The 25326-nt window shown below is 49.5% G+C and overlaps 2 protein-coding genes across 4 annotated transcripts in view; one reads left to right on the top strand and one right to left on the bottom strand.

Moving 5' to 3' along the window:
* FRMD5 (FERM domain containing 5) overlaps window positions 1-9391 on the top strand; it is a 118132-nt gene extending 108741 nt beyond the window's left edge. For 2 of the 3 annotated variants that reach the window (XM_052807582.1, XM_052807584.1), the window contains exons 11-14: window positions 1970-2044; window positions 2827-2895; window positions 3078-3184; window positions 7148-9391. In XM_052807582.1, the coding sequence (XP_052663542.1) occupies window positions 1970-2044; window positions 2827-2895; window positions 3078-3184; window positions 7148-7734 (838 nt within the window). In that variant the 3' untranslated portion in view covers window positions 7735-9391. The remainder of the gene's footprint in view (window positions 1-1969; window positions 2045-2826; window positions 2896-3077; window positions 3185-7147) is intronic. The other variant, XM_052807583.1, reaches the window with a different exon arrangement.
* A 2288-nt stretch (window positions 9392-11679) lies between these two features.
* WDR76 (WD repeat domain 76) lies at window positions 11680-24415 on the bottom strand. The gene is made up of 13 exons (XM_052807581.1): window positions 24303-24415; window positions 23651-23998; window positions 22727-22819; window positions 21053-21108; window positions 20090-20210; window positions 19213-19314; window positions 19083-19126; window positions 18841-18994; window positions 16863-17015; window positions 15225-15439; window positions 14566-14718; window positions 12924-12977; window positions 11680-12074 (listed from the first exon to the last, which is right to left on the bottom strand). The coding sequence occupies exons 1-13, from the start codon at window positions 24369-24371 to the stop codon at window positions 11819-11821; spliced, it is 1818 nt and encodes a 605-aa protein (XP_052663541.1). The 5' UTR covers window positions 24372-24415; the 3' UTR covers window positions 11680-11818.
* Between the last annotated feature and the right edge of the window lie 911 nt (window positions 24416-25326).

Genomic DNA, 25326 nt, shown 5'->3' with positions numbered 1-25326 from the left:
CGTGGGTCGGCGCTGCCCCACACAGCACCCGCCCGTGGGCTCCATCCAGGTACCGGGGCTCGAGCTGGCTGTCACCAGCCACGTGGCACCCCTGTCCCGGTGGCCCCAGCAGAGTCACCAGCCACCAAAAGTGCCGGTGCCCCCGGGCTGGGGGCTCTGCCCCGCAGGGTCCCTCCCACCCCCCACAGTGCGTTCATCCCTCCACAGCGAACCTTTAATCAGGAGATTAAAACTAATTGTTTGGAGATTAAGCCTTTAATGCTGAGCAACCGGCACACATCCTGTCTGCAACAGCAGATGTGTTTTAGCATTTTCCTGGTTAACAGCAGCTTGTTTGGAGCCGGCCCGTGTGTGTGGATGCTCAGGCACTGTGAGTGCGGCACATGGCCAGTGCAGGATGCAGCAGGGATGGATGCTGGCAAAACTCAGGGAATATTTTCTGACCTAATATTCAAGGGTGGATTTTCAAAATGGCTTCACAGGGTCTGTTTGTGCTGAATCCTGCATGAAAATCCCCACTGAAGTCACGCCAGTGCCCCGGAGTGCTTTAGAAAAGCCTGCCTTTTAGTGAGGAAAGCTCAAAAACTTTCAGAAATAATTTGCATCTAAGCGCTTTGGGAACAAGTTAATTATTCATGGGAAATATTCAAGGGACCGGGGAGATGACGTGCAGTCTGGGCTGCAGCCGCAGGCCTGGGCAGTTGGGGACAGTGGCTCAAGGGACCATCCCCACCAGCTGCCCAGCTCTGGGGGACCTCTGGGCTGGGGGTCTCACCCGGGCGGTGGGAGCTCCTACCCGGGGAGGATGGGGAAGGTGTTGTCCTTCCCCAGGAGCTCTGGGCTCCCTGGCTCATGGCCACCAAGGCAGCGTTTTTGTCCCTGGTTTGGTTAATTGGGCTGTCAAACAAAAAGGGAGAGGTCACGGGCTGGACTGTCTGCCAAAAAAACAGGGAGGTGCCAGGTGGAATGGTTTGGTTTTACCATCCTGCTCATGGTGAACTTAAAAATAGCCTGCTTTGTGCTTTGTAATGAGTTTTATTTTAATCAGCAAGATGCGAGATAAAGCGTGTGATGTATTCTCTTTGGGAATACTGCAATCAGCAGCTGCAATCAGCAGGTTTCATTTCTCATTATATTAACATGAAATGAAATTGCAATATTGCTTTACAAATCTTTTTATGATTAATCATGTCAGTAAATTACCGCTGCATTATGCATCCAGTGGAGTGGACTGTGGGCTCGGCCAAGGTGCTGCTGGGCTCCTCCTGGGGCGAAGGACTGGCTCTCATGGGATGAGGAGGAGACAGGGCTTTCCCTCCCGGTGGTTTTACCCACCGCTGGCTGGACTGACCCCAGCGAGTGCCGGCCTGCCTGGGACGGGCCAATTCCTGCACTCCTGCAATGCAGAGGTCATGGTGAAGGTTTTAGCCCCCTGGAGAGCTTCAGCCCTGTGCAGCTTCTGCATGCAGGTGCTCGCTGGGGGACCCGGAGGACCTGGTGTGAGCTGCAGCCCAAGGCCCACTCCAGCCGCTGGGGAAGCCATTGGTAGAGGTCCATCCTGGAGCCTGGGCACGGGCTGGGCAATGATGCCACTGCTGGCAGGGACATGCTGTGCTGGCAGAGAGGGCTGCAGGGTGATGCCATGACGGTCCAGGTGCTCATGTCCTGCCAGCCAGTGCCACCCCACAACTGCCGGTGGCTTTTTTCATTCCTGGTGGTGTTTCACATCTCCAGGGCTTTGCTTTTGTAATTTGGCCCCGCTGCCATTTGCCGGCGGCACGTGGCTCCCTCCCTTTGATGCTGGGGGTCAGTCTGGTGGGGATGATGCTGTAAGAGCATCAGCAGAGCCATCCATCCTCGTCACCACCATGGTGCATTGGAAACAAAACTGGGCAAAGGCTTTGCCGTGAAGCGGTGCTGGGGGCCGTACCCTGCCCGGGCGCTTACGCAGCTCTTGGTGCTGTTGCAGGTTGGAGAAGTCGAGCCAGGTCCGGACGGTGTCCAGCAGCAACTTGTTCTTCAAGGGAAGCCGGTTCCGATACAGGTAAATAATGACAGTAAGTAGCAGCTACTGGATGTATTTTTGGATGCTCCTTTGGATGTGCTGTGGGGCGCAGTTCAGGGCTGCAGCTGTCCGAGGACTTGCTAAGAGTCTTCCTGTCACTGGAGGTCCTCCCACTGCAGCACTGCAGCCTCGATGAGGCCATCGCTACTTCTTTCTGTGTTTCACAGCTGACATCCCTCTCCCTAGCCCCAAAATGGCAGATTTTTGGAGGGACAGGAGTGGAGGAGGGGAGAGGACCAGGGGGCTTTGGAGTTTGGTTTTTGAGAACAACATGGAGTGAAATGAATCACCACAATTCCTAAATTCCTGGGGGGGTGTTGCTCCTCCCTGGCCCTGGAGCAAGAGCCTGGACCTGGGACCTTGTATCTCTGCAGGGCAAGAGAGCCCGGTGCATCCCCAGCTGCAAGGTGCACGATGCCAGCACCCTCCTTGCTGGCACAGGAGGGCCCAGATGCCCATGGTCTGTCCCCACCCCCAGAGGGGATGTGACACCATGGTGTCCAGCATCTCATGCCAGGAGAAGCAGCAAAACGTGGTGGCAGAAGTGTCAGCCCAGCCTTTCCCTGATCTTCCCATCACCCCTATTTCCAGCAAATATTTCTGCTTTCCCCTGGAGCTGCAGGGAGAGCTCCCCTGCCCCAGCCCCTGTGTGTGGGGAGGGGGCCAGGCCGTACTGGGGCACGGTGTGCCACGGGGGGAGCTTGTGGCTCGCCAGTGCGGTGCTCACATCCTCACGGCTGCTGTTCTTGAACCACCCGCAGTGGCCGCGTTGCAAAGGAGGTGATGGAGTCCAGTGCCAAGATCAAGAGGGAGCCGCCCGAGATTCACCGGTAAGAACCCAGCAGCAGTGGTGCAGCACGGAGCAGCCCGCGGGGCCGGGACCTCCCAGGGGTTTGGTACCCGGCTCCCTGGGGTGGTGGAGGGAGCCACAGGACCAAAGTGGGAGAGCTGCCCTGTACACGGGGCTCTGGCACTGGCCAGGCTCTGACACTGTCCTCGTTCTCATCCCCAGGGCAGGGCTGGTGCCGAGCCGGAGCTGCCCCTCCATCACCCACGGCCCCCGCCTGAGCAGCGTGCCCCGCACCCGGAGGAGAGCCGTGCACATCTCCATCATGGAAGGTAGGGCACGGGGTGGCTCTCCCTGCCACTGCCGGGGCTCGGGAGCCGGGGCAGCCCCGGCCCCGGGGCCATGCATACGTGTGCATGTGCACACACACGTGCACACATGCATGCACAAAAAGCCGATGCACACATCCAGCTGAAAATCAGATTTTTGTAGCCCCTGATGCTGATGTGGGGTGCTGGGGCAGGGAAGGACACTGTCGTGTCCCCAGGGCCTTATGGCAAGTCTGGACGGCACCAGATGTTGCTCTTGCAGCTTGGGACCAGTTTGGCAACAATAGCTGAGCCCAGGCAAAGTGGAGGGCCAGTTGTGGGACAGAAGTTTCCAGTACAGAAGCAAAGCAGAGGAGAATTTCTCAGCAACGTTACTTTAGATTAAACTGGAAATACAGCAAAAGGCTCCAGGTTGCCCTGATAGCTCTGACCCAGGGGAGAGGTGAGTGAGCCCTGCTTTGAAGTCACCCCGGCAGCCCTGTCCAGCGCACGCTGGCATGCCTCACTCTGCTCTTCCAAACACTGCCCTGGTTTGAAAGCAAAGCAAACCTGCCTGGAGCAGCACACCAGCACCCAGCGGGGTCCCAGCAGAGCAGAGTGTTACTGAGAGCCGCAGGGCCAGGGTCTGACTGTGTACAGGAACAAGCTGGTCTGCAAAAGAACTTGTCACCCACCTGGGAGCTGCTCCTGGCTGGCTGATGGCCACCGCCCACAGCTTGCCAGTCTGCCAGGCTGGAGCTCTGTGCCAGCGTGCGGTGGGGAGGCTGATCCCCCCCCGACCCAGGGCAGGGCTGCAGCCGGGGCCAGGGCCGTGCGGGGGTGGGATGCACGTGGGAAGGAGGGTTGGCAGAGGGCAAAACGCTGGGACCAGCCCCGGAGCGGCCCCACGGGCCTGGGGACAATGCTGGGGGCTGTGGCTGTGCTGCTGGTGGCAGCTGTGGTGCCCGCTGGTGACAGCAGTGTCTGATTCCCAGTGATGCTGGGGTGACGGAGAGCAGTGTGTGTGGTGGGCACTGCTGGTGTGTGTCAGGGCCATGTGAAGGTGCATGGAGTCTGGAAAACTGGGAGGTGGACGAGGGAATGGGGACAGCAGGGAGCGTGGGGTGAGGGAGGGGGTGCACCCTGCAGTCGTGCCCTGCTCCTGGATGGGCTGCGGGGCCAGCCCCTGCCCCAGCACAGCTGCACTGATCCTGCTCCCTGGGCTACAGCATGGACAGGGGGCAGAAATGCTGCCTGCCCAAATGGACGGGTCCCTCAGAGCAGGAAAGGTATTTATTTCCATCGAGGGATCCCAGGGCTGATGTCTGTGCTGATTTGGGGGGCAGGAGCGTGCCTGGCAGCTGCGGCAGCCCTGCAGACAGTTAAATGTGAGCACCCTCTCCCCCGCGTGCTGTTGCGAAGCGGCAAGAGCATTAAATAGCCTCCCACAATAAATTACCTTGAGCTGGCATGGCTTCCCAGCACCACCCCTGCCCCAGCAGCTGCTTTTTTTCACTCTCACTTCAGCTCGGTCCCGTGGAAATGTGGGAGCCCAAAATAGCCCCGACCCCGGGGCCAGTGGCTCCAGCGCTGCTTGCGTCAGCTGTGCCGGCAGGCGAGCAGCCGTCCCCACGCCCCCTCGCAGTCCCTGCGGGCACCCACTGCCACAGGCCAGGCCAGCCGCTGCCCGTGCCACCATGGTGAAGTGCCTGATAAAGATTAAAACCAAAGTCAGCGTCCACCTCCGGCTTGTCAACCACTGCTGCCGGGAGGTGAGGGTGCGGGTGCTGGCCCTGGGGCCGCGGCTGCTGGCCCGGGTTCTGGGGGCTTTGCCGCTCCTCCCGGCTCTCCCTGGCCTCAGCCGCAATGCTCTGCACAGCCCTGGGGATGCACCCGCACCAGGTAACGCCGCGCTGCCGGGCTGCATGGGGTCTGGGCTCTTCTTTGGCAGGAGTGGCCCCAGGGGTCCCTGTGGGCTCCCTGTGACTGCAGCCCCAGGGGGATGCGGGAATGTGGGATGTGGGATGCAGGATGCATGCCATGGGAAGCAGGCTGGGATCTCCCATGCTGGCTGGACCCTCGGTCATTATTACCACAAAGCAGCTCCAGTTTCGGGGCTGGACTCAGCTTTCTCCAGATTTTCTAGCTTTTTATGTCAGTCCTGTGACACAAACAGAGGGCAGGAAAGTTTGGGTCTTGGTGGGGGGGGACCGGCATCATTGCAGTGATGAGCAGGGGACCCCCCCGACATCAGCTGCCCTCCCTGGGAGCCGAGGTGCTGCCCACCCTGGTGGGTGCCCACCTGTCAGGAACACAGCAGGTGCAGCAAGGGGATGTTCATGTGAGCTTTGCGACACATGAGAAAACATAGCTGTCGGGGTGAGAACATGTTTATTCCTCGGCTGTGCTTATCGCTTCAGCTGCTGCTCACACTCAGTGCCCGTGGTGGCACGTATGTTAAGCTGAGCTGATCCAGAGGCATCCAGGGAGTATTTACAAGCACAAGGTTGCAAAGCCCTGGGGAATGCAGGCAGGACAGGCTCTGGGCTCTTCGCTTCACCCTTCGGCAGCGTGTGGGGCCAGCGCACCCGGTGACACTGTGCCATGGTGCTTTGTTGTGCTGTGCCCTCCCCACCAGGGAAAATGTCCAGCCCCGTCCCCCTTGCAGCCAGCTGCGGGGTGGCACTGGGGACCCGCTGGTCCTGGCCACCACTGCCTTCAGAAACCCTCCCCGAGGCACGGGACGCTGTGACGGCAGAACTGGTGCCTACCCCCCATCGCCTGCCCTCTTGCTGTGAAAACTGCAAGAAACAAGTCCTGCGCTTGTGGGGCTTCTTGGAATTTGGGGGGGGCGGGGGGGGGGGGAGTTAGTTAGTTAGTGGAGAGAAGGAGTTCCCGTCATCCTGCCCGCCATGCTCAGCCTTGGCGCAAAGGGCAGCCCGGCTGTAACTCTAGCTCAACTGTGTGTGTGGCTGGCCAGGCTGGCACACAGCTCTTCATGCGACTCTTGTTCCCATGTTTGTGTGTAAACCATTTTTTTTTGTAGTGATTCAATAGAAATCAGAACTGTTGGTGACTCCGGTCTGACTTACTTACTTAGAGCCTGCTCTGTGGGGAAGTCTCCTGCATGTGATGGGGCTGCAGCCCCGGGACATCTCCTTCCTGCCAGGCAGGTGCAGCCCTCGCTTTCCTCACCTGCCATCCTGAGGTCGTCTTTTAATTCATCACCTCAAGGCAGGCAGGCAGATGCTGTCGACAGCAGGGTCGGCCATGCTGCCCACACAGGGCTCCAGCTTGGTCGGGACCTCACTGCGCCTCTTTTTGTCGAGGGGCAAGGCTGTGCTGGCCAGGAGGTAAATCCATAAGGATTGCCCCATCGGCTGCAGCAGGCTCGGCTGCCTCCAGTGGTGCCACAGGGAGAGCTCGCCCCTGATCCCCAGCTCAGGGCCAGCAGGGTCTCACTGGCTGCCCCAGCAGGGACCCCTTGGAGTGTGTTTCTTCCCCCCCACCCCATCCCTGCCCCACTACAGCCACTCCTCCCAGCTCATCCCTGCCTCTATCTCAGTAGCACAGGCAGCCTGCCCGCGGTTGGGGTTGGCGGTGCCGACAGCAGAGAGGCCTCAAGCACGCTGCCGGCTGTCACCTCAGAGCAGTTACAGCACACGGATGTGTTTGTGATCGATTGATGACAAGCCCAGGCCCCTGCCTGCGGTCCAGACTGACAGCCAGCGGCTGTCGGTGACAGTGACAAGTCACGCAGGTGTTAGTGTCACCATTGCAGTCACAAGCTGCAGAGAAGGGGCTGCCATGGGCGCTGGGCTGCGGCTGCTGGCCCCGAGGGAGCAAAAACAACCACAAAAAAAGCAAACCGAGGCAGGCATGCCCTGGCCCCGTGGGGGTACATGGGACTGGGGGCAGTGCCAGGCTAGGGGGAGAGTTTCCACGCCCCCGGCACCACTGAGCATTCCCCTTTTCTGTCCCCCCCAGGCCTGGAGTCCCTGCGCGACAGTGCCCACTCGACCCCGGTGCGCTCGGCCTCCCACGGCGACGCCTTCACGGCCCCCGGCCGGAGCGGCCGCGCCGAGAGCAGTGAGCGGGTAGCCGTCATCGCCGACGAGAACTACAGCCCGGCGGACAGCGTGCTGCCCACGCCGGTGGCCGAGCACAGCCTGGAGCTGATGCTGCTCTCGCGGCAGGCGAACGGGGCCCCGTGCAGCATCGAGGAGGAGAAGGAGTCAGAGGCCGGCACGCCGGCGGCAGCCGAGGCGGAGGAGGCGGGCGGCGAGCTGCGGGCCCTGTGCCCGGGCGCCGGTGGCCTGGGGGCGGCGCAGGCGGAACAGGTGAATAAGTTTGTTTTAAGTGTCCTCCGTTTGCTCCTTGTGACAGTTGGACTCCTCTTTGTTTTGCTCCTCCTCCTGATCGTCCTTACCGAGTCCGACCTTGACACTGCCTTTTTCCGTGATATCCGCCAGACCCCCGAGTTCGAGCAGTTCCATTACCAATACTTTTGTCCCCTCAGGCGATGGTTTGCCTGCAAAGTCCGCGCCGTGGTAAACCTGCTCATTGACACCTGAAGGCAGGAGTCGCCACGTAACTAGCCGGGGGCCTGGGGAGAGACCTGCCGCCGTCCCCCGCGCGCGGGACCCGCCGGGGCGCCTTCGGCACACACACTAATCTTCCCTTCCAGACCCAGAGCACGGCGCGGCCGAGGAGGCGGCTTTCCGGGAGGAAGATGGGGGTGGGCGCAGCCCCCCGGGGCCTCCTCCTCCCTGCGCTCAGCCGCGCTGCTCCCACCCCCGGAGCCCGCACAACACTTTACCGTTCCGATTCTCACAGATGCGCGTACGACTTCGGAAGCACCAAGCAAAGAGAGGAATTTATTTTACTGTTGCCACCCATCATTGTACGAGCATCGGCCGGGAGGCTTGCGATGCTGTATTATGCAGGAGCTTTAGCAATGGTGCTACTGAGTATTAATTTAAACACTCGTGTACTGTTACGTTATTAAATCCACCACTGTGCACACCACCACCACCACCACCTTCCAAGTAACGCTTTGCAGAAATCCCTCCCTGCTAACCGGAGTCTCCTACGCGGCGATGCGTGGCACGATGCTATCATCGGGGGACGCCCCAGTTCCCCCCCACTCCTGGGCGGGTGCGGTAGCTGGCTCCCCACGGCACAGCAATCACCTGGCGGACGGGAGCCCTCGCCCTGCGCTGCAGACTCAGCCTTTCGCCACTTTTTCTAAGCCTTGAAGCGTCGGTGCTCCCAAGGGCAGGGAGAGCACAGGCAGGCAAGAGCACACCAGGCACCCTCGGCCAAGCCTGGACGCATAGCCGGTAGTGACCATGTTGGATTTATTAGGAAGACCTTTAGCCTCCGAAAGTCGTACCTGTTTTGTACAAAAAAAAAAAAAAACAACAACAAAAAAAACCAAAAAAAAAAAAAGAGAGACTGTTTCAAGGTCTATTTTAACAACAAAAATGCTATTTTGTTATCAAATCTAATCAAGTCTTTTTTTACTTTATGGATTGGGTGACCATGGTGCACTGTACCAAGCGGTTCACATCATTGAGCAAATGGTTTAAGAGTAAACGCTTTTGTAGCCTGGAAGCCTAACACCAGATTAACCCATTGCTAGTTTTGGAATAGAGAAAGGAGCTATAATTTTGTGACTTTTCTGAAGATAAAAAGGACAGAACTACAGGAGCGGAGGTGACACTGAACAAGCCAATGGACAACCATTAGACCTATCTGTTCTTAAGCAAAAATCAATAAAACCAACTCATCGTACTTGTGACATAACCACCGGGACCTTCAGTTACCTGGGAAGCAGCAGTCTATTTACACAGGGAGCAATAAAAGCCAGTTCTGTTCAGTTTTGATTGAGAAGTTGGACATACATAACAAAAAAAGGTGAAAACAAGGTGAGCAAGTTTTATTTCATCTCAGGGAGAGATTTTACGTAAGCTGGGGCCATAACTGCAGTTTTAAAAAGCCTGATTTCCGTGTTCTTGTCTCTGAGCATCCCACCATCCATTACCACATGCGCGCACGAGCGCCACTCCTCGCCGAGGCTGGCTCCTGCCCGCTCCAGACCCACTCAGCTGGCACCTGGCGAAGGAGCATGATGATGATGTTGGTCAATCCAACACCACAAGTTGGCCAGACTTGGATCGTTTGTCACTGCAATAAAGAGAGAGGTCCCGTTTAACTACTGTCTGTCAGGGGGGCCGTCGTGTCTCTCCGCTGAGGATGCAGCCATGGCCGCCCGCTTACAGCACAAGGGCTGAGGAGGGTTTGGCGTACAGCCCCTAACTCTGGAGCAGGCAGAAGCCCTTATGAGCGCTGCCAGGAGACAGAGGATCGATTTTTACATGATAATCCTGTTTTATGCAACATAGCAAAATTAACTCTTAGTGTAGTGTTCCTACCTCAGTCCGTAGTTAATGGTGTTTCTATGCAGTGCGTGGTAGTCCTGAACCTGACGTTTTTCACCCCGGGTTAAAGATGCAGTGTTCCCTCCTCCTCACTGCTGATGTACTGCGTGATGTCTAACAGCACAGCCCTGTCCGCCAGCGAGGCGCCCAGCCCCGCACGCCCTGTACATGAGACATCTTCCTTCCAAACAAAGTGCAGCCTCTAAAAGTACTGACCTTGGAAACCTTCTACATCAGCTTACTCTAGAATAGCGATAAATGCCAGACCTAGTTTACCTCTGCAGTTTTCACCCAGCGTTTTACTGCAAAACCACAAGAACTGGTGATTTTTCATTGTATGTTTTTCCTGTACGTTCCATATTACGTCTTGTGTTTCACTACCTGTTAGTTTTACCTATCTTTATATTAAAATGTTGTTTCCATAGGTTCTTATATCAGAAAAAAAAATCTCATAATAGCATACTGCATCTTTAAGCAGTAGACGGTAAAATACCTGAAAATGTGAATTTCTTAGTTTTCATAAAAAAAGAATCTAGAAATTAACCTTTCATGTGCCAAATACTGTAAGTTACATTTTTCCTTCAAAATGTACCTTTTTCTACATATTCAATATCTTAGTTAGCATAAAATCATTGGTGCCATGAAAAGTATTTTTAAATTTAAATAAATATTTAAATATCATGAAAACCAGTATTGGTATGAGATTTGTTTAGCATTTACGGTGTCGGTACCAATTTTTTAACTTGAGTAAAAACTCGGCTCAAAACCCACAAGGAATTTGGCCTTTTAGCAGCCCACTCACCAAAGTTATGAGAAGCCTCAAGCAGCCACAAGTGCAGTGGGGGAGCGAGCTCTGCTCTAGCAGTTCAGGACTCCACCGGGCACTGGAAGAGCCTGCCCTTGGCTGCCGCTGGCCTAAAACTTGTCTGCTTCATGTTGCTTTACAAACACACATCACTGCTACGGGGGAAGCAGATGTGGCCCAGCACAGCCATGCACATGGCAAATTGGACACAGACAGCCCTGTTTCCTCCTGATCCCTGTTCTGCAGAGCTGTTAACCAGGCTTGCACAGCACCCATCAAGTAGGATTTCATTGCTCATCCGAGCACAGTGAATGGCAAGGAATGTGCAGGCTGAAACTAAGAGCAGTGGCAGAGGCCAGAGAGTAACTCCCAGCTTCCTCCCAGAGTAACTTCAGGACATGAGGGGATTCCGGTTGTAGCAGGATGCTCGTCCTGTCGTCAGGGCATCAGCTGGGAGCGCTAAGGCAACAGCAGCAAAAGATAAGAGCATGCTCATGTTTACTACCGCTGAACTGCCTCCTGTAGAGCAAAAGCAAACCACACCAGTTGCTGCACTGGCTGCAAAACCACAGTCTTACCTTGACCTTGCAGCGGCAGGTTCCTGCAGGACCCCCCTGTCAGCACTGGAATACAGTAAACAGAGGTTTGTAACAGCAACAGCCTCTCACCATTTTTAAAAGTGCATTTGGCATCACTGACACGTGACACGCGTCAGTGACAATTTTTAACGCAAGCTCCGCTGAGCTGCTTCAGTCAGGTTCAACACAACCCCCCTCAGAGGGGCCTGCAGGTACAGAAAGGGGAGCTGAGGCCAGCCCCCCCAAACACATGGCCCAGGACCACCCCCCCTCTGCAGCCTGCTCCGCCTACACCCCGACAACTCCAAGTTCAACTCATCACCATGGAGCTTCCCTAGAAACTGTGCCCAGTGGCACCAGCCTACACAGAGACCTTCCTTCTGCCTCCAGGAAGGATTTAATTAGACATCAGACATCTTACTCAAGGGACAAATTTTGCTGAAGACATGGATGCTGAACACCTGCTAGCCTTAAAGAGAGATGATGGGAACACCACACAAGCTGGCAGAGAATGAGTGCTCCAGATTCTCTAATGAAAATCATTAATAAGTGCCTCATACATGTAGCACGTATCCTACTGATCCAGCATTTTTTCTTTTTCTGAAAAATAAGAATTTGGTATTGGGGAAAAATATCTATTTTGGTACAAAATGACTGTCATAATTTATTTTAATTAAAGAAGAGAATGCCAAAGGTAGTTTAGAAGATTTATTTCAAAGCTTTTAAAATACACTTTTGTCCTGAGAAAATATAGTTAGCTTAGGAACAGCTTAATACAGATTTGACAAATTTAATGCAAAAAAACCCCCCAAAAATATCTGAGCCACGTGTTTTATTCTTTGAACACATGAAGGCGACCACTGGAGTTGCCACCCACTAAGATGTTCTTACTGGGATGAACCACGTTAATGGAACACACGGAACTAAGGAAGTCAAGGTTATAAAAAGAGTGCAACAATTTTCCAGTATCTTGGAAGACTTCTATTTGTCTCGGTCGTGCCATACTGCCCACCACAAAGCAGTCTTCCTGTTTAGGGTCCCATATTGCTCTGAACCTGGTTAACCAGCGTCCGGTGTTATTGTTACGTCTTCAGAAAAACAAACAGGGAGAAAAAGAAAGAGATAAACATTCCTCTTATTGAATCCAGTATTTTTAAGTATTGTCATTTATGTGCTCTTTGCTTAAACCCCTCTTCCTTGCCTTCTAAACCATCAGCACTTTCACACACTGGACAGATGGTGCTTCTCAGATCCATTCAGTGGATCACTATCCTGTGATGGGTGGGATGGGACAAAGAAATGCAATGGAGCAAGACAATAAAGCAGAGGGCACTTTGACTTAAAAGTGATTATTAGTCAAAGTAGTTATGCTTCACGGTTGCATATTTTAGTAAAAATAGCACAAACATGCATCAAGCCTTTCAATAAATTGCAAACTAAGAATTTTCAAGCCAGTCACTCATCTAGTTCTAGCTCCTTAGCAAACCAACCCTGACAATGACTCGCCCTTCTGGAGCACAAAGGTGTTTTACAAGTGGTGAGACTTCACTCAAAAACATGCGCTTTACCGTTAAGAAGTAACCTTTGATATTTAAAAAATGCACAAAGAAAAAGCATTCTGAAACAAAACACATTTCAAAAGTCACAAAATGGTCTCTTCAGACGTTAAAACTTCCCTGCAGACTTGACTGACTCAAAGCAGGCTGTGCCCCAGTCATGCTTTACAAACAAAAGCCAGTCGGCACCGTGAGGACTAGGGCAAATTCTCAGGCTGGGAGGGTACTCGGCTGCTCTTGCTTCCACAGCAGCCAAAGACCCCGAGGCTGTTTGGAAACACAACACCGTGTAGCCTCTGCACACCCATCACTTATGCCACAACTGCACTTGAGCAGAACGGCCATAGTGTGCTGTCCTCAGCCCCAGTGTGTTCGGCTTACCTGATGGTACTGAGAACTGCAACTGTCGATGACAAAGAGGTGGTGTCATAGACCCTGGAACACAGAACAGCATGTTAATAAAATGTACACGTGTTAAAAAAGGTAGGCCTTTCCTCATAAAACACAGATCAGACCACACAAGATTCTGGAATATAGTAACAAACAGCACATAGACATCCAACTCAAATATAAGCACCAACATTCCAACTGCAATTACTAAATTTGCTTTTTTAATTGGATTTGCTTTTAGCTAGAATTGAAGGTCATCCTTTCTGAAAGCTGTTATAGGAAGAGAACAAGAATGGCTTGCTAGGACAAATGACAGGCTCCTCTAGCCCAGTATGCTGTCCATTTAGTCACAGCACAAACAGGCTGCCCAAGGAAGAACACAAGAGAAGAGAAAACACCCAAGTGTGAAATCCCACCACTAACAGCTTCCAGTGCCAGGACTTTCTCAGGCAGGCGTGAGCCTGACTGACAGAGAAACCATCAACAGATCTCCTGTTCTGGGCTCTCCTTTCCCCCTGAAAAACTTCTAGGACTCCACCCTCCCTGGGGCAAAAAGGTCAATGAGCTGCTGAGTTAAAAGCTGCTTTCTTTCTTTTTTCTTTGGAGGAGGCAATGAATAAATGAACCTCTTTCTGTTTTCTGCATTCTGTTGAGCACAAGTATTCTGGTTTACTCATATCCATTTTGTACTCTGATGCTTGCTCTGTTAGCACCAAGGATTTACAATTTTCATAATGAAGCCTACTACAGAGAACAAATCTTCAATTATATATAGTAAATACATCACAGGAAAGAAAGCATTACAGCAATGCAGAACTCACACAAAAGAACTCTTTCCTGTGTATGTGGAAGGCGAAGAAAGAAAATCAAATTTCCAGACAAAACATAATACTGTAACAACTGCACCATATTCAGATTCTTTCCAGAATGCATGTATTTACCCCATCTTTTAAAAACACATGCAATCTGTAGAGTAGAAGCCTGATTTTCAACCTGGCCTTAACTGGCGCCCCCATTTTGTACCTGCTATTCTCTGATACAGTTTAGGACTTCTAATCACGTACATGGGAAATATGCGGATGCAGTGAAGTATTTACATGACTAGATTACCTAAATTATGGTCGCAAAACTGCAAAGTAGAAAAAAACCTAGATCTCTAATACAGAACAACTCACAGCAGTTTAAATTATCAAATGGTAAGACTAGTTACAAAAGAGCCGCTATTATCATAATATTAAGTATCAGCAACTAAAAATAAATTCAGTTTCAAAACATTTCGTATTCGTATTCATGAGCCAGGGTTTTGGCTGGTTTTTGTTTGGTTGGTTTCGGGTTTTTTTTGTTTGGATATGTTTGTTTGTTTGTTTTTGAAGACTAACAGTACCTGTATATTTTACTGTTCACTGTTAAATATTCTTCAGGGAAATGAGAATCAGGAAAAACAAACAAACAAAAAAATCATTAAAAACAACATTAAAAATGCCAGTGCAAATAAATCTTTATCACTTTTAGAAAAAGTGATAAAGACAGAAAGCTCTCAATGATGGGTAATGGAGATAGGACCTAATAATAATAAAAAAACCCCACCAGTTGACATTTTCCATAAAGACTATTCCTTCCCGTGCCGTCTTACCTCAGTTTATCATCAGCACACACCGTCACTACTCTGTTCCCAGTTACAGGTGAGAAATACGCAGAAGCAACACTTTTTGTGTGTCCTTTAAGAGAGCTCACAGGCTTGTTCCCATTAGGCTTCAGGTACCGAACATCATAAATACAAACATCCCTGCAATACATATCACACAGAATACTTTACAAGGTGATAGTGAAATAATTATTGTTATTATCCATTTACCAAAAAACGCTCAAGAGACACTGCGAGTTTTACATGAGCTTCATTTAGAACTTTACTTCAGCAGTGTATATTCACTCAAACGGCCAGTGGCTCCAAAGGATTTTGAGAACACCAGAACCAGCCCAGACCAACAGCTCATTAAAATCCCTCTACACTGTGATCTGTCAAAAAAGTGACTCATAAGACCATTTTGTACCCATTACCAAAAGGTGAAGGAAAGTCAAAGCGTATCACATTTTAAATCCTGCTAAGAACTAAAAACTTGTTTTCTAAAAAGATCAAAGCAGCTCTGACTATACACCGCGGCTCTCAAATTGTCTGCCTCATCAACAGCTGCTCCTGCCCTCCAAATGTGCCATTTATAGCTGACTTCAGACACCAATGCAGACAGAACACTGAAAACACAGAATAACTGCGGTTCATTTTCAGCTACGTACACTGAGCCAGCAGCAATGAAATACTGTTTATTCACTGGATGAACATGGACTGTCCTTGTTCTTTTGAAGCCAATGTCTGCAGAAAGCTCTGAAGATGTTCCTGGGGTCCGTCTGTCCACAACAGCGACACTGCCATCCCAGTCTCCTACTATTGCAGTGGAGGCATTATCTTCCAAAAAGTCAAAGGAAGATAAGTTTTCTTCACTTCTGCATATCTGAGCACAGAAAAGGTCAAATGTAACCAAAACTATTCAATGAAATACACAGAGTTATTTTTAATACCCAAAACACTCTACGGGCTTTGGATTTCATGCTTTCCCTTTTTAATATACTACAAATACCAATGAAGACTACCTAAGTTGATAGCTCCAGCCTTAGCTATCCATGTAGGTAACCTTTCTGTAAAACTGGTATGCTTTCCACAGAGGAGATATTTAACCATCCAAAACAAACTAGCAACAACATCCTCTTGAGTTCTCTGTTAGAACTCTTAAAAGACACTATCAGCTCTATGTTCCAGTAATCCATCGGCTGTTATCCTCGAGTGCATACTGAGTAAGGATTAATGATACTGTTCCTTTCTCCAATGCTCCAGGAACCTTTAATTGGGTGCAGAAATGTGAATTTGGCTTCCTTTAATTTGGGAGGTCAGAGTCAGGACATCAAGCCATCTTATCCCATGGCAGCTTCCTCTCAAAGCAGCAATAAGCCACAAGCATAATAACGCTGCAGGAAAACTTCCATATTCCAGCTCTCTAGGTGCGCAGACTCTCCCCATTAGCAGTTGTATTCTTTCCAATGGCAGTAATACTCCTAGAGGTATCACAAGGCTGTGTAAATTGGCATAAGGTCAACGGAGCAGGAGAATGGCATTTCTCTTCCCCCGACCTCTAAAGACACATTCTTGCAAGCATTTGTCTCAAACAAAGAGTCCCCCCGGACCTTCCTGTCCTCTTGACCAACCAATTGCAAATACTTCCCAAGCAGCTGGCCTGCCTCCAACCCCACCAAAATTACGGTGCCTGTAAGGGCTGGGGAAAAAAGCTTTAAACTGCTGTAAGCTTGTTATATTTTCCAATGTTGGAGAGCTGATCAATGCAGAGGCATCTGTCAAAAATAAGCAAACAAAGCAAGCATCATGAAGCTCCTCAGTTAAGCTGTCTGGCTCACCGTGGAGACAGTCATAGCATTTTGCTCACTTGAAGCCTGAGAAAAGCAAAATCAACTCATGCTTTATGTTGTTTTACAATGTTTATTTGGGGGGGATGGAGTGTTTGTAAGATTTAGTTCTTTAAATCACTCTTGTTTGTCATTGTTAAAAGGTAATGCTTTTGAAAAGAGGCACATACTGTTTAAGTACAGAGATATGAAATTAAATTCAATAATTGCAACTGTCTCTGCAGGAAGGAAATTGGGAGTACCCAAGCTGTTACTATGTTTATTGAGTAGGAAGCATCTCTGTATTTTTATGATATTAATTAAAGGTTACTTCATGTGTCCTTGTGGAAATGGAATCTTGAACTTTGTTAACAAAACAACCAACAAATAACAACTTGGGCATGAGGAGATTAAAACTTCACAGCAGCGCATATCAAGAGATTTCCAAGGAGTCTGCAGCACAACCATGGGAACACTCACCTCATCAAAGACAGCTCTAGTAACATCACCACATCGCAGAGTGTCATTGCTTAGAGACAGCAAGTGCGCAGGATTAAATGGAGAAAAATGCATGCAGGTGACTGGGTAATTGTGTGGAATAAAGACATGTGCTCCTTCTTCAGATTTACAGTTCTGGAAAACAATTGAGATTCAATGGGCAGAGATACTAATCACTGTAGTAATAACTACTATTATTAAATTATTAATAACTACTATTAATTACTGCAACTTTCAAAGTAAACTCTCAGTTTACTCAAATGTTCTCAGTCTGCTCTGGATAACTGCATGGAGGAGGCAGTAGGGTGCTTGATGTGTGGAGACAACAGCACAGATAACACAGGCAGCAGGACTGCTTCGGGGCACAGCGTGCCCAGGCTGACATCTTACTGGAACAAAGGGAGTTTCAGGTCTGCTTGGAAGAGAGAACTGCCCTCACGTGGACCGTTCAACACAGCACTGTTAGGCTATGGCCTCCCTCCTGCTATCATTTTCACCACTATACAAATAACTTAGCTCAAAAGAGCACCAAGAATTTACTCTCAGTTTCAGAATTCTGTTTCCTAATTAGGAAGAGCTGCAACTTCTACAGTCATCAATGCTGTATCTGGCTCTTTTTCACTGACAGAATTGGTTTCTCAGTTACCACAGCTGAACACCTTGCTGAGGACCACATGTATGCTTATACCTTTACACCAAAATATGTATGCATTAGGTTACTTAGAACTCAAGCTAAATTAACAGTGACCCAAACCAAATGTAAAGCATAATCTCCTATATCTTCTCTTCTAATTTTGGCATCATTCAAGCTCTGTTATTTTCAAAGAATCTGAATAGACCGTTTTGGACCAAGTACCGATTCATTCCACAAAGATTACTCTGCTCCCAAACTTGTTCAGGTCCAACTCACTTCAGGAAAATAAAAAAAGAGAGAGCAAAAGGGTAAAGAGTAGCTTTAACAATTCTAGGCTTCCACTGAAACATCTCTGCAAGGCCACAAAGAGAGCCTGCAGCACTCAGAGACCTCAGCCTCCCCATCACCAGATCACACTCTTTGACAGGTAGTAACCGCAGCTGCAGTCAGAGCTTTCCAAGTTGGATGGAGCAGTTTAAAACTTCTTTATAATTGAGTAAGAGTCCCAGAGCTGAATTTAGTTGATGAGTTTCCTGAAGTTGTCAAAGCAGAAATTACTTGAAACTCAAGAGGTTAATGGCATTGTGAAAAATGAAAAGAAAATCTGCATGTGTGTGAACTTCAAGCAGCTGGCTTGGATGACACGCAATCAAAGCGGAGGGTTCAGGGTGGGGGAAGTTACAAAGGTGTAAGTCAAGGACATGAATAAGGATTCTTGCTGCAGGAGTAATTAAGGCAACTCAGAAACAACGGTGAGACTATCTGCAAAGCCCTCAAAAGTTTTCGAAGTGCCAAAAGCTAAGCTATTTTTGAGAGACAATGTATGTAAATATGTGCCAGCATATATATTGGCATAGCAATTTTTTCTCTGCTGACTGGAAAAACAGTGACTCACTGCAGCTACCCCAAATTTGTACAAACTCAAAAAACAAATACTTGAGCATCCATTTCCCTTCACTCTCCAAAACCTAGTTGTGGTATTGCTACAAGGGTACTGTAATTAGATCCTGAATCTCTCAACAGTGAATTGCAATTTTAACCCTCACTGATATTATTTCAGCTAGTGATCCACTTTCTTCCATGCTGCCCCCAAAAACGACCAGTGCAACCTTTACTCCCATTAAACCTGGGCTTGCCGAGGACCAAGACCTTTCAAACAATTCTGGTGAGCCTCAATTTAACAGACACCCTGGCGTTATCTGTAAGAATAGGACAAGTCTAAAATACCATTGCGAGCTTGACAAAATGACGGTCCAGGCTGTGCTCAATTTGTCCCTGTCCCACAACAAACAGCTCTGCCAGGTGAAGAGCACTCTAACAACTCACCACATTCCAGAGACCAATCTGCCCGGACTTGTCTCCAGCTGCTACAAAGATGATGCTTTCAGAAGGATGGATAGCCATAGAACACACTCGGTATTTCACAACCTTTTTAATGTTATCTTCACTGAGGACCATGCTGTTCAGGCTGTCTTCGTATCTAGACAACATCATTAAAACATTAGCTATTCATGAGAAGAAAGAAGGACAAGACAATACCCAGTTTTTAGCTGCTGGCTTCAGATTACCTTTTCATGTCACATGTGCGCTTTTCAGTATCATTAGCTTTCATCTACAGATAGAAAGGAAATATTTACCAGAATTAGAACCCAAGCTAAATTATGTCATCCAAAAATAACTAATTGTAAATAATACCACCTCACTTATCCTCATCCATGTAGTCAATAGGTTCTCTGTCAATTTACTGTTCCCCATCTGATCTTCTGGAACCATTGGTAAAGGTCCGGCTGGAACTTGAGGCTGGAATGACATTAGCAATTTTCATAACTCAAAACAACTAAAATTACAAATAGGGTGAATTGTTACTTTCCACACACCGGATACTCTTGAGAACACATCTACGACAATACAAGAAATAAACATTAAAAAAAAAAAGTTTGTACCAAAATCTTATTAAAAAGATAAATATAACTTTACTGAACACAGCAGCAAAGACAAATAGCTACCCTGTGTTTTTTCCTCTCCTTTCTGATACTCCAGCAAGGCTGATCTTCAAGAACTGTATTAGTGATTTAGCTTTATTCTACAGCACCATGGAAGACCTAAATTCCCATCTCTCAGAGCAGTAGAATTTTTACTTGTTGCTATACAACTATGTCAAAAAGTTAGTAAATATTTCAAAGGAAAATAAACCAGATCAAAAGTTACAGTGAAATAACAGTAAAACAGAGTAATAAAACTTTGAATTTAAAGCTGCTCCAATCTACAGGCTGTTGAAAAATGTGTAACATTTTACCTCAGGACCCTTTTGATCATCCAAAACTGCACTATTTCATAAACTTAAGTCACAGAACATTGACTAACTTTCAGACAGAACATGGGAAGCCTGCTATTCAAGACGCTTGAGGATGAAAGAATTTACCTTTTGTTATTGCCACTGTGTAACGCACCTTCCCAGATGTCTGAAGGTTTTTACAATAAGCTCAGCAGTGACAAGTATTATCAGTCAACTACCGGCACCGTTTTTATAAAGCTTCTGCGTATACACAGCTCCTCTAACCCTTCCCCATCTTACATATTCCTCTGCTTCTGGCTGGGCAGGCATCTTGGGCATTGGAATTCCTGACGGCTCTACTCTTTGTAAGCGCATAGATCTTCGCCGTACTGTTTCATCTTCTGCCTTTTTAGCCTTAGCTCTAGAACAATTAAAACATTTCAAAAGTACAGACACAATTAATAACCTAAGTCCTTTGCATTTAAGTACAAGACTACAGAGCAGGTTCACACGTATAGCTCTAACACCTTGGCCCAGACTTACAGCCTAACTATTTCTGATTCACTTTAGGAGGGTTGTGATTACTTTTTCCTTCAGTGAGAGCAATGAACAACAAAAAGGGCACTTTTCAAGGCACATAGATGTATTGTATTTTTATTTCACTTGTAATACATCCTGCCACTGTCACTTCTCTTCCCAGCCCTCCCTATTTATAGTTCATCCTTCCACTCACTGATCTAGTCATCTTTTTCCTCTTTCATCATACATCTCATTCTTTATGTGGACTTAAGCTCATTTTTCTGCTTTGCCTGGCACTGCCAAATGTCTTTTCTCCTACACTAATTGGTTACCCTATCTTTTGCATCTAGTTCTCCCCCTCTCTTTCCTTCCCACACCTTTTCCCATCATTTGTTTTCATCATTTAACATTTCTTTCTTTAGCCATCATGCAAAAATATCATCAGAAAAAAGAAATGCGCTTGAAATATCTTAATACAAATATCACAAAAAGAACAAATTCTGTAATTTGACAAAAAAGATATTAATACTATCATTTTCCTTCCAAAGGATGGCAGAAGAGAAGCACTACCTGTTCATGAATTCACACAGCTTAAGATAATCAGTTATTCAGGTTTAGCTTTATAGGGAGACTCCTCACTAGCTCTCCCTCTTCGCAGTATGAGGCATGTACAGATGGAACTGCTAAAACGGCTACCACACAATGAAAGAACAGCGATACAAATCTCATATCCAGTTATTTTACCTTCTGGTGACACGAGATTGTCTTTTAGTTGCAATTTGATGAAGTTTTGCAGCTGACTTAAAGAGAAAATAAAAAAGATTAAAAATATGTATAGCAAGCGTAAAAGATTAACCTGTAAAAAATACAATTATGTAAAGGCTGCAATAAACTATATCATAATTATTTATAACAATAATAAAAAGGGATTTTTAAGAATCAAGCTGTGTTGTGTCCACTTTGCTTCCCTTTACCAGCAAGAATTCCCTGGTTTCTGTGCGCAGGAGCAGAGCACAGTCTGGATGTCTTGTAGCCCTTCTCTTCACAAAGAAAATACTCTAAATGCTATGCACAAAACACAGAAAGACTTTTAAAGTAGAACCTATAACCACAGAGGCCTCCATTCACAGTGTCTTCTCCATTACATTTTGAAGACAGACATTTAGTTAATTTGGACTCCAGAAAAGTTTAGGTATGTCCAGCTAAGACCACTAAGACCACTGCTCCACTATGACTCCTGCCAAAGCAGCATGAACCCTGCCATGAAAAGAGTTACCTGCTTCTTGGGTTTGGCAGCCCATACTGGCCAGTGCTAATGGTAACTGAGATGACTATAGCTCCTTTTGCTAGTCTTCACTACTCTGTGGTCAGTGCTGCGATTACAGTCAGACTGCCTAGCCTTTACTGACCTCTCTGAGGATAACTGGAAGAAAAGGAGTTATTTTTACTCAAGTTTCAGTCTTGGCTGTAAGGAGTCTTACTGCCTACTAGTCAGGCCCAACCATGTCTTGCAGCTTGGTATAATGAGCAAGCAAGCATGCAGCCATTCAAGGAAGTAATTCACTCACTAGCCAGAAAAGGGATATATTATGAATTAAAAAAAATAATAATGTAAGAGATTCTTTCTGCACTGAAGCAGTGCAGAAAGAAGGGCAAAGATTTGGATCTACTCATGTGATAGCATTTGAAAAACCACTGCCTTAACCTTTTAGACAACCTCTCCAACATGAGAAGAATTATAACATGCTTGTGTCCACTCAGACTTGGCAGAACAGGGGGAAGGACTCCCCGCAGGCTCTTCCCAAGAGCCTGTCCAGGCACAGGTGAGCTGAACCCTCCCAACAACCCGAGACCTGCCACCTGGTGCCTCACAGGCCCCACAACCTTTCAGTTAGATAACCAGCTCACCTGCGTGCACTGCATCTAAAACGCAAGAGCTCGATGCCCTCCTCGGGGAGCGCAGCACACAGGAAGGGGTGGGAGCATACGTTACACAAGCGAGCAGGATGCTGCACGTACCGTGCTCATGCTGCCCAGAATGCACACATGCACCAGCACTTTCACGTGAGCATTTTACCCAAGGGTCACCTCACCTGGTGCCGCTGGGTCCGCAGTGCTGGGACCACGCACGCTAGCGCGGCTGGGTACTGCTGGTACGGAATAGCCTATAAGTGGAGTTTTGCTTTCTTCGATTTTTGTAAGCTTAACTGATGACTTCTCTTCTTTGGAAAAAGCTAACTAGCAGCACAAAACCCCATTTTTTTATCTTGTCAGAGCAGTCCTGATGTCTCAGGAAGTTTTCATGGCTTTCCTCACACACTTGCCACTGTTAGGAAAGGGTTTCACAACAAGAGGGATGACAGAACAATTATTACACTTGGAGAGCACATTTTGGTGCTACTTAGAAGCTATACAAACCTCATGCAGCTTTAAAGCAGCAAAGAATTTAGCATTTTCTGTAATGTTCTTTAGTCTTTTCCTTTCATAAGCTGATAACTCTGAGTATCCATCCTACAAAAAGAAAAGCCAATTACTCTTCATCGTACAGTTACATGGCCTGCAAGAGATGTCCCAGGCTTCTGGGAAGCGAGTCTCTAGATTCTCTAAATTATTTAAAAGTGGTTTGATGTATTTGTAAACAAACAAAGTGAGGTGATCCCATATCAATACCAAAACTTGTCCATATAGGCCCTAGCTTGCATTACAAAACTTATGCCTAGCATTAATTCTACAAAAAGGGCAGTTCACCAAAATCTTGCTAGAACAAAAACAATACTGAAGTGACTCAATAAACAACTTAAAACTTCAGCAATACAGCAAACATCGCACATAAATGGCATACAGTCTTAGACGATTTTTATCTTTTATAGAGGAGAAGGTGGACTTGACAAGTTGAAATGATGATTTAAATATAAAAGAACATTGGCAAAGCTATCATATCTCATGACTGTATCCATCCATAAAAGCGCCTGGAAGACAGCTATTGACAGCACAAGACCACACCAGTGCTTCTGCTACCAGGTTTTATACACTCTGACTGATAGCAAGAACATTTTCTTCATCCTTTAGGCATTCTGAAAGGGTACAATGAAGTTCTATACTGCCAGTCAGAGAAGTTAAAAAGAAAAAAAAACATTACATAGAGAGGAAAAAGACTTTCAGACTTTACTTTTATAAACGCGCGTCTTGAGAACTGCAGAACAAGCCCCTTTCCTTCGCTGCAGCCAAGGAGCAAGCAACTCCCGGCTGGCACCGCCGCTGCTTTGGGAAAGCGGCTCGGGGCCGGGGAATCCCCGCAGCGGCGGGGACACAAGCGCGGAGGGTTCCCCCGCGGGCACTCACCGGTAGAGCCTCTGCCCCATCGCTCCCGTCGCTCTCCGCATCCCAAACGCCGTCCGAGCCGTTGCCAGCCGGGCTGCCCGCGGGTGGGGTGCCGGGGGGCGAGGCCTGGGCCGGTTTCCGCGGCGCGGGCTCCAGGCAGAGCTTCTTGCCGGCCGGCGCCCTGCCCTCCGCGCCCCCGCCGCCGCCGCCGTAGGCGCCCAGCAGCCGCTTCTGGGGCAGCCGCCGGCCCGCGACGGCGAGCGGCGTGAGCGGCGTGAGCAGCACCCGCAGCTGCCGGGCCGCGCCGGCTCGCCGCTCGCCCTGCTCCGGGCTGAGCCGGAGCTCGGCGATCCCCGTCGGGGTGGACTCCTGGGGAGCGAAACCGGGGGCTCGGCCGGGATCCGCAGCCCGGGCGGCTCCCGCGGTGCCCCCGCCTGACGCCCGCCTTCCCGCCCCGCGCCTCACCAACCCCGCCCCAGCCCCGGCCGCTCTCCTCACGGCCCCGGCTCCCGGGACCCTCTCCTCACGGCCACGGCCCCGGCCCCGGCCCCTTCCGCCCGCCCTCTCCTCTCCCCGCCGCACCGGTCCCGTCCACCGCTCCCCGCCCCGGCCCTCCGCCAGCCCCGGGCAGGCAGCTCTCACATCGGCTCCCGCTTGCCCAACCGCCCCGGACCTGCATCCGCTGCCGGGTGCGCGGCGAGAGCTCCTCCGGCTCCAGCGTACCGGCCTGCGAGAGCGCCATGGCGGGCCGAGCGGCGGGCGGGGCGCGGGGGCGGAGCGGCCGCTTCCCGCTCCGGTTGGGGGGCGGCCTTCCCGCCCACCGCGCCTTCCCGCCAAGGCAGCGGCCGCCGCAGCCGCAGCCCTGCCCTCGCCGCGGGGACGGCACCGCGCCTGGCTCCCTGCGGCCCTGCCCTATTCGCCTCAAAACCCCGGAGCCCGCGCTGGCCCCCGCCCTTACTCGTAGGTGCCACGGGAGTGCTGGTAAGGAGTCCGAGTCACGCTGGGCGGCGCAGAGGGGCGAGGGAATTAGGCTCGACAAATACACGGCGCGGCTTGGCGGGCTCAGGAGAGAAAAAGTGAACGTTTTTAACGGTGAGGTGAATTGAGACGGGCTGGAGGCTCGCAGGGTCGGTCATAAAACACACAAGACCAGCCGTGGCAGACTCGTTGCCCAGAAATAGCTGATGAAATCCTCTGCGCGCCAGTCAAGCGAGCAAACGGTTCATCCTGGCCGAGCACTGCCAGGCATGTACAGACGGGTGCGTGTCTAAACCCCTCGTCTGAACTCACTAGGGTTTCCTTGTGCAAGGCAGGAAAGGGGAAGCCAAGGGCAGCTCAAATGCCCTTCACCGCGGCTGTGACAAGATCACAGGTTTTTTATTTAAAAAAAAAAAAGCACACCTGGGGCAGGGCTTGGCACTCCCAGGAGGCCCTCCAGCCTCAGTATCTGCAAAATAAAATTTGAAACCTACAACTGTTAATTATATTTTCTATCTCATGTGAGCATCCCAAGACTTACATATTCAGAAGAGCAGCTCAGCTATCGAGCTCTGAAGTACTTACACAAGTAGCAAGGGAGAAGAACAGAGACAAGCACAGCTTTGGGATGTGCAGTTCCAGTAACCGCTTTTGATTTGTGGTCTCAAGCGCATCCCTGAGGTAGCTGTGAAGTAGGCTTACAGGAAATATTTTCACTG

Source organism: Harpia harpyja, chromosome 14, assembly GCF_026419915.1.
Source record: "Harpia harpyja isolate bHarHar1 chromosome 14, bHarHar1 primary haplotype, whole genome shotgun sequence".
NCBI lineage: Eukaryota > Metazoa > Chordata > Aves > Accipitriformes > Accipitridae > Harpia > Harpia harpyja.
This window is presented reverse-complemented; position numbering and strand designations above follow the sequence as displayed.